The sequence below is a fragment of the Blennius ocellaris genome (assembly GCF_963422515.1).
Source record: "Blennius ocellaris genome assembly, chromosome: 15".
NCBI classification, from domain to species: domain Eukaryota; kingdom Metazoa; phylum Chordata; class Actinopteri; order Blenniiformes; family Blenniidae; genus Blennius; species Blennius ocellaris.
In genome coordinates, this window is record NC_137664.1 from 4,189,510 (window position 1) to 4,203,492 (window position 13,983).

At 40.0% G+C, this 13,983-nt stretch overlaps 1 protein-coding gene across 1 annotated transcript; it reads right to left on the reverse strand.

Moving 5' to 3' along the window:
* Positions 1-336: 336 nt before the first annotated feature.
* Positions 337-9,392, reverse strand: ppp1r26 (protein phosphatase 1, regulatory subunit 26). The gene is made up of 5 exons (XM_080509787.1): positions 9,216-9,392; positions 2,653-5,986; positions 692-806; positions 465-546; positions 337-381 (listed from the first exon to the last, which is right to left on the reverse strand). The coding sequence occupies exons 2-5, from the start codon at positions 5,913-5,915 to the stop codon at positions 350-352; spliced, it is 3,492 nt and encodes a 1,163-aa protein (XP_080365913.1). The 5' UTR covers positions 5,916-5,986; positions 9,216-9,392; the 3' UTR covers positions 337-349.
* Between the last annotated feature and the right edge of the window lie 4,591 nt (positions 9,393-13,983).

Below are 13,983 nucleotides of genomic sequence, written 5' to 3' on the forward strand. Positions count from 1 at the left end.
ACATGTAAATCCATAAACATATATTCTGTATGGTGTTTTTCTATTCCATCATCTTTAATGCATTAAATGAGGAATACAAGTACACATTTCAGACAAATTTGAACATAACTGTCTAAGAAAATTAATTCAATTCAATTTACAACAGTTGGGTATCTTTCATTGATTGTTCATGTATGAAAATGTAAACCTATATTTCATACTGTTAAAGGAACAAAAGAACTTCCGCAAAGGCAACATTTAAAATTAACATCCTGCTACCTTAAAAGTCTCAACTGCCAAATGTCCTACAAACATCATGTTCCAAACATCCTACATGAATCATGGGAACTGAAAATGAAGTTTGACTCAGCTACACAGTGCTGACCGGGTTTCTCCTTTCTCCTGTTTAAAACAGAAAATTGAACATATGTCAAATTTAATCATGTTTTACTGTGATGCCAAACATTTCGGGTACACTCGCATACCTGTCGGAATGAACTGCAGCTTTCTTTTGACCTGCTGAACTTGCTTCTGGTGCACAGGGACACTCCTGAGAACACCTGTATCCTACAAGTGTTATTACACACGATTCACAATCTGGATTCTTTATTTTCCACAGAGCACAGGTGGAAAACATTTAAAGGTTCTCTTGTGATTAATGAACAATAAACACTCGACTTAAAACTTCACTTTCCCTGTGTATTAATTGTACCTTCTTGTACGTTTCTTGCTGATACGTCCTGGTGAACATGCTGCCTCTCTCCTGTGTGGTGAGAGCTATGCAAGGTCTGATGGTGATGCCAGGGTCAATGGCACTGGACAAACACCTGAGCAAGGCAGAGCAGGAAATCATCAAACCAGAACTCTGTGACGAGGTGACATTTTGATAAATAATTCCAAACCGATAACAAAGGACTGTGAAACAATGCATTTCCCCCCCATAAAATCAAAAAGAGAGCGGACTTTATTTTCTGACTCAAATCTTTATTACACTGATGCACTTAAAAGACACAGCAAGTTTTTTTTTATCTGAAAGAGTAAAAGAAAAACACCTCTTACAAAATATTTACAAAAAAACTGGCAATGCACAGCATGTTCAGTAACAACTGGTATTTTTTTTTAAACCAAAATAAATAGCCTTTTTTAATTCACATAGGAAAGCCAAGAAAACTTTCCCATGCCAAAAAAACAACAACAAAAAAACACACTAAATGTCAGATTATGCGAGACAGATGAGAGTAATTATGCAGTTTCCTATGGAATCTGAAGAACACCAGTCCGAGATCGCTATAGTGGCTTTATATCCATCGACTGATATTTCCATCAGTCATTACACCCAGGTGGAGAGGGGGGGGGGTAATTTATTGCTGGTTTGTTCCCTTTGCCCACGTGTTCAAAGACTAATCGAAGGTGATCCCTACTGACATTCAAAACTTGACTGTTTTTGCACCGAATGCAAACGATAGAAAGGTTTCACTGAATCTGAAAGCAAGGTGAGGGACATTTTCTAAAATTATCATCATCATCATCATTAGAGGGACTGTTATTGTGAGGTGTCGGGTGAGTGTGTGAAAAGGCAGAGGGTGAGGATGAAATTAATGTAAAGGTGCTGACAGAAAAGAATGGCTCTTTTTTTTTTACTGAGGTGATGGTCTGATGACATGAGCGGCAAGAAACAAAACCGGTGCAGCTGAAAGTTAGATAGGGAGAAGAATGGGATTTCAACATTAAACCTAATCAACTTACAACATTTATAGCCAAATTATAAGGTTGAAAAAAAAAACCCAAACATTAATTATACTAAAAATACCCCCACACATCATTATTGCTTAGGGCTTTAGTTTTGATTTATTGTACATTACAGTTGTTTACCTGATTGACTGTATTGAATTTGATTCGTTCTTTACATACAATATGTCCAAAGTCATGAAAAGTGGACCGGTATATGTCTTATTTGATGAGCTAAGATGATTAAATGTTTGGCATTTTTGCTTGAAATATAGGCGATTAAATATGATTTTGATTTACTGTGAAATTAAACCAAAGAGTTTCAATACCACATAGTTGTTTTTTTTACTTTTACTGAAAAATTCAGATAAAAGTGTTGGAAATAAAAGCTTCAACAATTCCTGTATATAAAAATCACACTTTGTCTCCAATCAGGTGACTAAATTACACGTAGTACCTGCTTGTATCCTTTCACTTTAAACATGATCTTCCTCTACAATTCCCCTTTATAAAGCCTCTTTTTCCTAGTTTTTATAAACACACTTAATTTTTTTTTGTAATTCCTCTATCAGGTTTCCTTTTGACAAGATATTTAGATTCATAACATATGAGGTGACAAAGAAGGTTCATGGTACTGGTGATAGGCCTTATAGTAACTGCTGCTATATTGCTTGATGATATGAATTCACCTCTATGTATAAATAAAGTTTTATTGATGGCACCAATGTGTTACATCACAGTATCAATGTACGAATACACTTGGGGAAAAAAAAGCCTGTTTTGTTATAACATATTAAACGTTCCCTCAGAGCCTTTAACTGAATGAGCATGACTATAGCCCGCATTGTTTTTTCCTTCTTTTTTTCCCATTAGCAGTGCAAAATTGAGGAATTAGGTAAACTCAAGATGCTATTGGGGCATATAGTGATCAAAGAAAATACTTACAATGTGGAAAAGCCCTGCGTCTTTTCTGGACTTCTCCTGTCGACTGAGTCACAATCTGCCTCATCCTTAAATTCGTCCTCTTTCCTTTCAAGATGCAATCCTTTATGATCTATCTTCACGTTCTCGCTTTCTCTCTGTCTCTCACTCAGAGAGTCCATCCTCTGCTTGCCCTCAACCCTGTCCCTGCTTTGAACCTGGACGTGGTTGGTCCTATTTGACTCCAGTTCGACATACACACTTTTGTCCTTGGATATGTGCACGGTCCTTTCTCGCTCCCCCTCGGCAGAGCACTGGGACCTATGGCCGGGCACAAGGCTCTGCGAGAAGGACACCCTCGGATGCTGCTTGGCAGTGGAAAAAAGGTTCAATACAGTAGATCTGTACGCAGTATTCACACTTGTCTCTGGAGAGCAGGGAAACGGTGCTTTGCCGGTTCTTGCAAGGGACCAAACAGCATCCGGAGTCTGTGATTTGTGACCGAGGCCTCCGCTTTGATAAGGCAACGCCGTTGCAGGCTCACTGACGTCTGACGAGGTGATCTGGAATGGTGTCCGACTCGGAGCCCTCACGACAGGGATGGGAAGTCCCAGGCTCTGGCGCCACTTGATTGACTCCGAGCGAGAATCGGAGATATTTGGACTGGAAACTGGTCGAACTCTCTCCATCCGTGCACTGATGTTGTGAAGATCATCCCTCCCAGTGTGTGGCCTCTTTTGCTCAGTTTTGGCTGCGCCGGCCCCATCTGCAGGCTCCAGAAGACTGGGGCTGCACGGCTGGACTGAGGACAGGCGCGATTGTCCGCCGGCGATGGATATGTCTTGAGGTGAGGACTGCGACGCTGGGAACGGTCTGTTTTGAGCTGGGCTACTGTGAGGAGAAAGCCCAGAGAGGGGACTGACGCATTGTGTTGGAATCTCAGCCAGCTGATTTTCCCGTTTAATATCTTCAGCCCCACGCGGGTTGCAAACTGCCCCGGTGCCGCTTGTCGACACGTCTTCATCCTGGCTTTTTCCGGCAGTGGAAACTTTGGCCTTTTCAGCCAGAAACCTTCTGATCTCCAGCTCTATGCTGTCGTCGCTGTCCACCGAGCTGCTCTCCTCTTTTATCTGTGGGGGAGCTACAACCCTGGGCATCGGTTGGGTGTGTTGAACGCCGAGTCCCGTTAGTATCTCCCCTTTATCTTCAAGTGTGCCAAGCTCTTTACTTTTGATATTTTGCCTCTGCTGTGAAACACTCATCTCACTCAGTCCAAACTTATCTTTCATGTCATCCTTACTCTTCTGTGCTTTTTGCAACGGGCTACACTTGTTAACAAGATCAGGCTTCGACTTTTTGACCTGCAGAACACTTCCCGATAGTGTTTCTTCATCCTTGAGGCACTTCCTTGATTTCCGCTTTAGGTCCCGCACCTTTTTCTTTGACCTCTTTTTTGTCTTGAGTAGGTCTTTTATTGCAGTGTCTAGATCCTCATCACTGTCAAGGGAGCTGCTTTTGTCTCCACTTTGCTCTGCCTTGGATAACCCAGAAACTGGGCGTGTTTGACTTGACTGTAATAACATCAGGGGATTTGATTCTTTTATAGGCTCCGGTACAGGCTTTGTGGCTTTTTCTTGAACGGTGTAAGCTTTGTCCAACACGCTAGAAACACTCGGGCTTTTCTCTTTGATTTTTCGCCTCTGCGTTAAAGACAGTTTTTGTGGTTTCTTCTGACACACAGGTTCTTTTGCTTTCAATTGATCTTGCTCACTGACACAACAAGGCTCCTTACTCACAGAGGAGCCGTCGGACGGCTGCTTCTGCATCTGAGCCTTCTGCTCCAGAAAATTCCTGATCTCCTGCTCAATGCCGTCTTCACTGTCAATGGAGCTGTCGTTGCTCTCGTCATCCGGGCAATTATCGGGGAGAGAAGACTGCAAAGAAGATTCGGTGGTAGCGCAACTACTGAGGCCAGCAGTTTGCTGGAAGGGCCCGGGCATCACAGTTTTCGAAATGTCGAGTATTGCTTCGGCACACATGAGCTCAGCGCTTGTATTAACTTTTGGAGCAGCAGGTGCGGTCTGCTCCCGAAAACCTTCAATTTTAATTGAATGCAGTCCATTCCCTTTATCTTTTGAGCTGTCTGAAAGTGTCTTCGATAATAATCCAGATATAGCAGTTTGGGAAGCTCTTTCTCTGTCCGTTCTGGCCCTTTTTTTCTTCAGTTTGTGTTTCTTTGTGTTCTCTGTGCTCGTGCTTCCAACAGGGTGTATAAATGACTTGCTGAAGGATTTTTCCTTGTGCAGGAATGAGTTCAGGGCACTCCTCTCCTTGAGCTGCTCGAGCTGGTAGCAGCGAATAGCTTCTTCTATCCCATCGTCGCTGGTGGAGTCCGACTCCTCGTCAAAGGCATGCAGATTGAAAGGTTCCCTTTTTACAAGCTGCTCCTTTTTTTCCAACTGGTATCTCTGAATGGCTTCCTCAATGCCGTCATCACTGCTGGAATCGTTGGATTCTTCATCCATCTTAATTTCAACTGGGCACTGAACTGTTTTGTTGGCGGTTGTTGTCGAGGAACTTTTTGTCTCCTCCGTAAAGCAGACCAAACTTTTGGTTGCACTTTTACTCAGATCGAAGCTCTCGAAGGTGTTGTCATTAAGGGATGTCTTGTTTTTGATAGGTATGGCGGGTGTTGTAGTGAGAGTCTCTACATGAACACATTTTGCAATCTGGCCAGCAGCAAACGAGAATGTATTGCCATCAGGATTCTGTGTGGGGACCTCGGGATCAAGTGGACTTTTTCTGGGAATTTTGGATGCCTCGAGAAACTCGGAACATGGTTCTCCTTTGCGTTTGTGATCATCCTTTTCCTTCAGGTACTCAAGTATCGCCTCCTCGATTCCTCTGTCCACAGAATCATCACTATCAGAGTCAGTGGTCTCGTGGATGTTTGGGGAGGAAACATCATCATGTGGGTTTTCAGTGGGACTTTTAGTTTTGGATCTGGCTGCCATGTAGGAACCCACTGCAACCTTGCAGACTTGGGGATGACCTTCCTGTCCCAGCAGCCCATTTCCCTCGATCTCGTCGCCCATCTCGAGTGAGGACTGGCTGGTCCTGAGGCTCTCTATGATCATCTGGACCTTGTTTGATATAGGTGTGCCTCTGGTGGATAACTCTGTGTCAGAGTCATTGAAGCAAACTGGAAGGCTATAGCCTCCAGGCGGGCCACATGCTCTCCATTCTGTTTGCGTCGCTGCGACAGGAGGCACGTTCATCAAGTACATTCTAGTGAAGTGTGGTGAGGTCGGCGACCATTGGAGAGCTGCTGTCTCCGATCACAATCACATCGTTCAACCTGAGGAGAAAACCGAAAGAGAGGCCATCATATACAGGTCCAACTACACCAGATTTGAGATTCTGTCTGTCAGATTTTAACATGAATAATCTGTTCTGAACAAGAAATGCAAAACATTTAAGAGTGTATATGAGCTGTGTAAATTATGGCCCCAATTAAATGACAACACCTTGACCGTTAAAAAAATTTAAAATAAAATAAAAAGTGTTGAGTTTACATTGATGCAGACACACACTGACAATGATGTGGTTAGTATGCCAGGCTACGAGTGGTCACTGTTATTTGCTTTGGTGATGAAACCACACGTGAGTATCGCAACTGTGAAAGATGTGTTCCGCCTCGGGAGCTGGTACAAAAAATAATTCATGGTTGTCATGGATCCAAGCACCAGTGTTGTGTTAATAGACCCTTCCCAAAAGTGAAGAAGGTTTTGTGGTGACACTCATTGTCACTGCTATGTAAATGGGGCCAAAGCCCATCAGATCTTTACTGTGGCTCCAGAGTCTAGTATTCAGTAAACAGTCTCTGAATTGACATTTCATTTCATTCAGAATTTAACAGAGATTTAAGGGTCATTTAGCATTAATATCAATGCACATTAAGCACAAATAAGACCTTGAATTAATGACCTACTCGGGTTAGATTTGGCTGAAGTGAATATAGTTTGAATATGGTTGTCAAACATCGGGGCCATGGGCTAAAATCGGCCCACCAAAACACTCAGCAAATTGTAAAAGAAAGCTCATCTGATTTGATCCCAGCACTTTATTCAGCCTTCAACATTCATACTTGTATTTTTGTATGGAAATGCAAACCTCTAGTTCAAGTTATTTTTCTGCTCCAATAAAATTTTTTACATGACCTAACAAAGTGCTGCAAAGTGGAAGAAAGCTGAAGAGTACACTCAGGTGCATCAACAATCTCTCATGCTGAGAGGAAGATTGGATTTTATCACAGCTTTGATGAAATATTGCAAATAACCTCGGGACATTGAGTCGAAGCCAAATCACTGAAGCTCTGCCAAAAAAAACAAAAAATAACAACAACAACAACAACTCCAAAACAAAACACAGAGCTCCCCATGACCGCATTAACCTGCTGGTGGACCCGTAGAGAAAAATGAAGTATGGCATTGTACTCGCTGGTCCTTTCAAATTGATTAAAAGGTTATGCAACAGCTTTTCATTTTGCAGTGGAAGGGAATAAAAAAAAAAAAAACCCTGAAAATGATTATATTAATTTTGGACTATATAGCCTTCTGCTTAAAGTCGAGATACTGGAGCCTCAGCTTATCAGGAACAGCCAGAACGTTTTCATACTTTCAAAACTTGAACACACCTTCCCAAATTAACAGCCACTTTACTCAGTTTATCCAACTGGCCGTTTGTTCACTCAACAACTTGTTTCACTTTCAGCTGCAGAGCAATATCGAGCCACCTGCTCCTTAAAATCTAGACCTATAACTTTGATTTGCATCCATTTGAAACCTGAAACACATTATGTGTTGCAAGTGCTTAGATGAGCTAAGTCCTACCATGTAGTTTATGTATTATAGATCATCAATAAAGCAGTTTAGTTTTTATTACATACATTCAATTAAGGCAAATTTTAACTTTATGACGTTTTTCATGAACATATCTCCCCTTTGAACTTGTATTAAAGCCCAAAAATGAGGCAAAGTATGCACAAAATGGAGAAAGAATAAACGGTGTGTTTTACTGACACTATGAATCCTCAGGATTGATCTGGTAAACTGGGGGTGTCAAACATCAGGCTTGTGGGCCAAAACTGGCCGGCAAGAGGTTCCAATCTGGTCTTGCCAAACCACCAAAGAAAATTGTAAAAATCTCAGCGAAAACACAATATTTTTGACCAAGTAGGAGACACAACTCTGAGGTACCGATGCTGCTGCCATGGAAGCTGGCAAACTAGCATTAGCCTCAAGTCACGCTGTCAGGAGTTTGTAAAATCGTCCACAATCCAAACAGCTGTAGAAGTTTGTTGGACATTTCACTGTATTTTTGAATCATCAATACTGTCATTTTCTTAATCGTAATTGTTTTTTGAAAAAGATATTTCAATCATGTATACGCTGTGCTGCATCAAAGAAGAACATTATTATATTTTTATATCATCTTGCCAAACTTTCTCACAAACAGTAGATGTTTTTAGGTCAGTTCAAGTTTTTTTTTTTTTTTTGTAATCATCACTGATAAACAATTGCAGCCTGTTAAATGGCGCCAATATTTGTTCGAGAGGATGGATCCCCGTTACTTCCTGACGCCTAGCCAGGTTGATATTCACACCGGTGTGATGTCCAGAGCTGAGCCCGAGAATTGTGGCTCCTTGAGCGGGCATGCTCCAGGACATTCACCCCACACGGGAGTCGCTATGCAACAGCCTGTGTTCGCCAGGACTGCAACCCCCCCCCCCTCCTCCTTCCCTCCCTCCCTCCCTCCCTCCCCTTAAAGCTCACCCTGCAAAGGGGGCAATCGTAACCACAACTCTTCACCATTTAGATTAATTATAACCCGTTGAAAAATTGTAAATATCTGCAGCGGATCGCCGAAGACGCCCTGACGGAGAGAAAAAAAGCGAAGAAAAATAAAATAAAAACGGAGCTGAACGCAGTTATAAACCAACTTTATTTGATATATGATGTGTAAAGAAACTTTTCTCACACACGCAAACAAACAACGAGCAGCTGTTTAAAAAAAAAAAAGTACATATATTATATAAGTGAATCGTGTCGTTGCGTGCGTTTTTTTTTTTTTAATGCCCTCCCTCCCCGGACGTGTTCCCGGTTGCGACAGAGCAAAACCCCGGCCGTCCCCGTAACCCTCTAGCGGCGCGGACTGCACCGCTGCCCGGCGTGCATCGCTAGGAGACTCCGCAGAGCAACCATGTTTCTTGGTACCGGCCACGGTTATCGGAAGACCGACATAAAAATAAAACAATTACAACTCGGACAAATTGGCCATTGAACGCGAGAAAGCCGACGCGTGTTACACACAAGAGAAAGGCAGGGGGGGGGAAAAAACGAGGAGATGGGTGCTGAGAAGGGGGGAAAAAAGGTTGGAGGCTAGGCGGCGAATTGAAAAGACACAGGCGGGCCTCCCGGCTGGTGCAAGCCCGGTACAGAAAGCCTTTGTATCGAAGCGAAGCTCTCCTCGCTCCGGCGACAAATACAGCCACAAAACACGGTTGTTGTTGTGTTTTATTCACCCACCTGGATGTAGCGACGGATAATGGAAGAAAGACCTGCGCGTTGAGGGGTTGGTTTTTCGGCTGCTTGGAGATGTTTCAGGTCGGCAGTTAGCGAGCTCCGCCTGGAAGTCTCGCCGTCGAGTGAGTTCCCCCCTCCGCCGCTGCGTCTGCTCTGCCGGGCGGGCGGGCGGGCGGGCGAGTCTCCTCCGAGCCAGCGTCCGGGGCGAAGCGTGGCGCCGGTCAAACATGGCTCCGGCGGGTTTAACCGGAAAATGCAGCTCACTTCTTCGTCTTTTTTTTTTTTTTTTTTCCTTCTTCTTCCCCATTTTAACCTAATCGCTTGTCACCGTGTCGCAACTTTACAAGGAAGTTGTTATTGGTTCTATTAATAAGCTTAAATTTGATTATTTCCTGTATGACAGTGGATCGGGAGCAGGTTAAAAACGTCTAAAAATGCATTTTATTTGAAAGTCTTATCTCTTAAGATCACATTCAAGTCTGATATCAAGTATAGTATTAGTGTGAGCCATGAATAATGCTTTAAAAAATAAGAATAATACTGGGGTGTCAAACACAAAGCCCGTGGGCCAAAACTGACACACAAGAGGCTCTAATCTGGTCCAGCCAAACCACCAAGCAAAGAGTAAAAATGACAAAGAATTATTATTTTTTTAATTATGTAAGTGTATGCACCAACAACTGAGACCCCAAGCTGAGATTTCAGAGATTGTGCAATGAGAACTATTTACCTTTTTAACCACAAAGCTATGCTGTAAGGGTGATTTGATTAAAAAAAAACAAAAAACCAACAACAACACATAATGCTACAGAATATTTTTTGTTTTTTTTTAGAATTTCATTGTATTTTGCACCACAAGGTATCAATAAGATTGTCTTTCTGTTGAGATTGTAGTAATTTTCCACAGTAACTGTTTGGTGTTGTGAAAATATAGAGAATTTAATCACATATACCAATTTTAAAGGTTATCATGGCACTATTTTAGGTGCAACAGCAATGTATTGGGACAATCTTGAAATGTTCACATTTATGACCCACATACCACATGTTTGACACCCTTGATCTCAGCCATGAGTGATGATTTGATTTTGTGGAGACGCCACATTAACAATTCGAGACTGCTGTACAATGTCACGTAAATATAGATTCAACTGTTAATCCTTGAACACGCCAATATATGTTCCACAAGAGAAACACGGTACAAAATTATGTGAGAAATGGTACAAAGCAAAAACTTTCAAATAGTAAAGCTTGTATCTTTAAAAACAAGTGCAAGGCAGTTATACTGCATGTATCTTTTGCATGAATTTCTCATTGGTTAATCATGTATTTAAGGATTTGCAGGGATTATAGTTAATTATTAATTGGATAATAACTAGGCAAGGACTCTTTTTTAAATTGAGGTAGCTGATTTATTGATTTTAACTTTGTTCCAGTGTTATACAGAGACAACACCAAGACATCACTGCAGGCATGCAACTGATTATTATTGGCATTACCCATAATGAAAATATATAGAAAATGCTCATCATTGTATATTTTGCATTCAACGATTAACACTTGCTTGAGCTTTTTAGTCAAATACATGCAGCAACTATATGATATATTGCTTATTTCACTTTTTTTTTGCATGGACGTGCATCAGCAGGGGTGTCTGATATGAGGCCTGATGTCTAAAACCATCAGCAAGAGGCTCCCATCCAGCCTGAATTTTTCAAAAATTCTAAGAAAACATCAGCTTTTTTTTAATAAATTTCTTCACAGTAGTGGACACAACACAATACCAAGACCCAAGTCACGGTGAGTTTATAAAAACATGCAACAACGATAGAAGGTGTGATTCTTTATTGTAACCCCCCCCAAAAACAAACAAACAAACAAAAAAACTACTCGATTATCAAGATAGCTATCATGTATCTCAATTGGCATTTCTACTTAAAGTATAGTTTTGAAATTCCTTGTTAATACAATAAATGCATATTTGAATGAAAGTTACTCTTAGAAATGCCAGTTAATTGACATAAAACCATGTATTGGACTTCGACTCTCAACAGAAACATTCAAAATGACACAATTTGAAACGAGCACGGCACAAAATTACATTCTTTTTTGGGATTGAATACGATATGTGATGTAAATTTCTTTAAATACTGAATGAATGCGTTTCATTGCTGAGCCACCTGGCAGTAAACAATTTAACAGTACCTGCTGAGTCAGGTTATTTGATCGATAGAGACTGCTATTATATATTTGAGGAGTTATCGCTTTGAAAAATTATTTGAATTCTTTTAAATTTAGGATTGTTTCACTGGGACTGTTGGACACAGACAACCTTTATGCTTCACAAAAATCCTCGGTTATAGAATAAAGATGGAAGCTTTTTCTTCCCCAGTAGGAGACAATAAAGACATGGAAGGATCCAACTATTGTATCAGTAAAGTACAGTTTAAGACTATCATCTGAATTTCTGAGCATTCAAGCAAACGTGTATCCATTATTTAATCATTTCTTTTTATTTCTATACACTTTTATGAAAAGTTTTTGCACAAACTGCAAATATTTGGCATGTTACAGGATGTACTGTTTTCATCGTAGCTGAGAATAAGTACTGTGAACTTCGTGGACCTTGTAGCGCCGCATTATGTAATAGTGGTGCAATATGTATGTATTACATTTTTTACTCATTATATAATTGTGCTACATTTAGAAATAATCTGTCGCTTTTTGTCATATAATTCTTGAACGCATATTCAAATAAACCTGGCCTATTTTAATAACTTGTTACATATTGCAACAGTTATCACAAAATGTGGCTATTCCACTTTTTCTTTTAAAGAAAATTTCATAATTTGATGCATTGTTTAATAAATTTAGCCCTTTATCCATATTTATCCGATTTGGACTCGACCATTTGGACTAGAATTACACGTCTCTCTCTGATTTTGCTCATGTCCTGCTAACATAACTATTGTAGAACCAGGGCTCTAAATCAGGTTTAACTTTTTAGATCACCTGACAAGTAAGTCGGTATTTCCACCAGCCATTAATTTTTTTCTTGAAGAAATAAAACTAGATCGTGAATGAAACCACATTGTAAGTGCCACTGAGTGCATTTAATCATTTAACCCGCATTTTGTAATAACTGTTGCAGTTTTTACGAAATGCGGCAAAGTTTATTACAAAATGTGTTCAAGAATTTTATTACAGAATGTCGCAGATTATTACAAAATGCAATGTTCTTACATCACAAGTTGAAAAGGTATTACATTATTACATATTTTACCATTAGTACATAATGCAGCGCTACAGGCTTTAAGATGGAATATGTAAAGCGAGAGGGCTGTTTTCCTTTTACGACACCACATTGGATCAGATGATCCCACGTATTTGATTGATGAGTATGAATTTAACTCTGTGATACAGTCAAAGCTATTATTAGTTAAACCCCTTGCTTGATGCCTCACATTGGGATTTGAACCAGCGACTCTTTTGGTTACTAGCTTGCGCATTAAGAACCAGGCCATCACCCTTTTAAGTTGAACACGACACAGTTTCAGTGTTTCAGTTTTGCTTTCTCCCCAAAACGTAAAGATCGTCATAATGAATGCAAACAACAAAAAGCAACAAATTCTTCCATTTGAAATGCTGAAACCAAGAAATATTTATTATTAAAATTTTTCTATAAACATATCATTTTTGCCACTAACAAGTTTTTTCATACCATCTGTCTATGTTTCAGACACAAGGTTTGTGCATATTGTTAACACAAATCAATTATTATTTTGCGTTATCATTTTAAATTAGAAGCTCGCTTCCTCTTCCCCATGAGTTCTCAAAAGCAGTTTTTATGTTGTATAATAATTAATGCTCTGGGTTGATTTGTTGCAGTTGAAAGAAGTTTGTACCATATTTTTGTAGATCATGAATGCAGCATTAACATGTTAAGAATCAATGTATCGACGCTCAGTTGAGAGATTGAATCAGTGTCTAAATTCACTTCAAACCATGAGCTATACATCTCCCAGATGGAATTCACCTTTTAACCTTTTCACATTTAGAATTCTGCACTTTCTCAAGAGATTCTTCCTCCTCCTCCTCCTCCTCCTATTATGGAAAATACACTGTAAATCTGTAGTATTAAAAAAATTGCCATTGATCATTATTAGTATCATGAGCAGACCCATCTGAATAATAAAATGGTTATGTCACAATAAAATCAATCAATCAATCAATCAATCAATCAATCAATCTTGATGCAACGAATTGGGAAACTGCAGACACAATCGGAAAGTAAGTAATCAGACAAAGTTGAATCCCACTTTTTATTTTACAAAACGTTTACTGTTGTGAAATTGTAGATAGATAGATAGATAGATAGATAGATAGATAGATAGATAGATAGATAGATAGATAGATAGATAGATAGATAGATAGATAGATAGGTAGGTGATGGATGGATGGATGGAGAGTGTATGGGAGAGATTTTGTCCTCCATCCTACAACTTTATCAATTTGCTGGGGAAAGAAGGTTAAATATACTTTTATTATAAGTGTAGTATACACATGTCACTTCTTCTTGTTCTATTTTGGTCAAATTAAGTATCATGTGTAAACATTTGTTACAATTTCTCTTGTACTATCCATGCAATGATCTGTGGCTATTTATGAATCACACTGAATTTTCTTAAAGTCTTTCATGAGGCCACACAAATCACTATAATATCTTTAGAGCTGTAGACATTTAAATCAGACGCGCACAGAAGTTTTGTGA